The 1323-nt window shown below is 49.5% G+C and overlaps 1 protein-coding gene across 1 annotated transcript in view; it reads left to right on the top strand.

The window, feature by feature from the left end:
• Positions 1-910, top strand: part of LOC114023199 (extracellular matrix protein 2-like) — a 19708-nt gene extending 18798 nt beyond the window's left edge. Inside the window, exon 9 of the mRNA XM_027835746.1 lies at positions 510-910. Within this exon, the coding sequence (XP_027691547.1) occupies positions 510-687 (178 nt within the window). The 3' untranslated portion in view covers positions 688-910. The remainder of the gene's footprint in view (positions 1-509) is intronic.
• Positions 911-1323: the final 413 nt, after the last annotated feature.

The raw sequence follows: 1323 nt of genomic DNA, 5'->3' as shown, positions 1-1323 counted from the left end.
TAGCACTGGCAAACTATCAGAGCATAGAGACATGAGTTTGACCCAAGAGGAGAGGAATGTTCTGGGCCTGATATCCAATACTAAGGGCCTGGGTCAGGCTACTCCTTTCTATGACTATAGGAGTATGTACACACACACACACACACACACACACACACACACACACACACACACACATTTTTGTCCCCTCTCTGGCTCTATCCAATTTGCAAAGTCTCTGCTTATGTCAAGTGCTACCAAGGCATGTGTGCAATACCTTTTCTGGTCCTCATGGCCAGCCCTAATTAAGGCCAGTCTAGTAGCTCAAGTTCAAGGAACTCAGTAGTAGCAGAGAGAGGCCACTCCTACCCCCAGCTCAATCACAACCATTTGCTACTCCTGCTTTCTCCCTCTCTCCCCTCTTCCCTCGGTCCGTTCTCTCTTTCCTTTCTCCCATCTGTGTCTGTCATGTTCTCTGGGTCTCAGCATGCCTGCCCATTCTCAGCTGTCTCTCGTTTTTCCTTCCACAGACACGTGCCTCTGAATTCTGTCTGTGACACTCGGGTAGCCCAGGACTCAAACCTCATCTCCATGCACCTGGAAAACAACCTCATCGATAGGCGCCGGATCCCACCCACAGCCTTCTCCTGTATCAAGGACTACCAGAGTGTGGTCCTCAAGCCACAGCAGGATGAGGAAGAGTTTTAGTCTCCCACAACCTAAGCCTCTCTCCTGGGTATCCTGCCCCTACCTCCCTGCCCCCCACCACCACTAAAAGGGGCCTGCTCTTCCTTTCCTTTCTCCTTCCCTCCCCACCTTTGACCACTCCTAGCCAACCTCGGCCTCGCTCAATCAGCCATTATTGATTCAAGCTTTTCATTGAGAATCAGTGAATGCTCTCTTTCTGCCACTCAGGGAAAGAAAATGTTTGCTGAGCAAATGAAGACCCAAAAGGGAACATTTAGTTTCCCAAACAAACTGAATCATCCCGGCAGACCAAAGCCCCCTATTTCACAACCTTGGGCTTAGCCTGATTTGAGTTACTGTATTTACTTGAATAAAATAAAAGTACATATCATTTAAAACACGATTTAACTCAATGGGTCTATCTTCACCTCATTTTCGATCGTCTCACTATGGACCCACCATGACTTTCTAGCCGGCCTTCAAGAGGAGCTACAGCCAGCAATCCTGCCATCCGTAGCCAGCCTGGTTTAAGAACCTAGTGGGCGGGGGGTGCTAATTAGGGGGAGGGATGGGGAGTGGCTCTTTGACTTCATTCAGAGAGGGAACTCCCTCTACCAATGCAGGGCAGCGTTTCTCTCCTACTGCTGCTCCCAGAGA

The sequence above is a fragment of the Vombatus ursinus genome, unplaced genomic scaffold, assembly GCF_900497805.2.
Source record: "Vombatus ursinus unplaced genomic scaffold, bare-nosed wombat genome assembly UNPS02004405.1, whole genome shotgun sequence".
In the NCBI taxonomy this organism is placed as follows: domain Eukaryota; kingdom Metazoa; phylum Chordata; class Mammalia; order Diprotodontia; family Vombatidae; genus Vombatus; species Vombatus ursinus.
The sequence above is the reverse complement of the archived record's forward strand: the minus strand, read 5'-3'. Positions and strand labels throughout refer to the sequence as shown.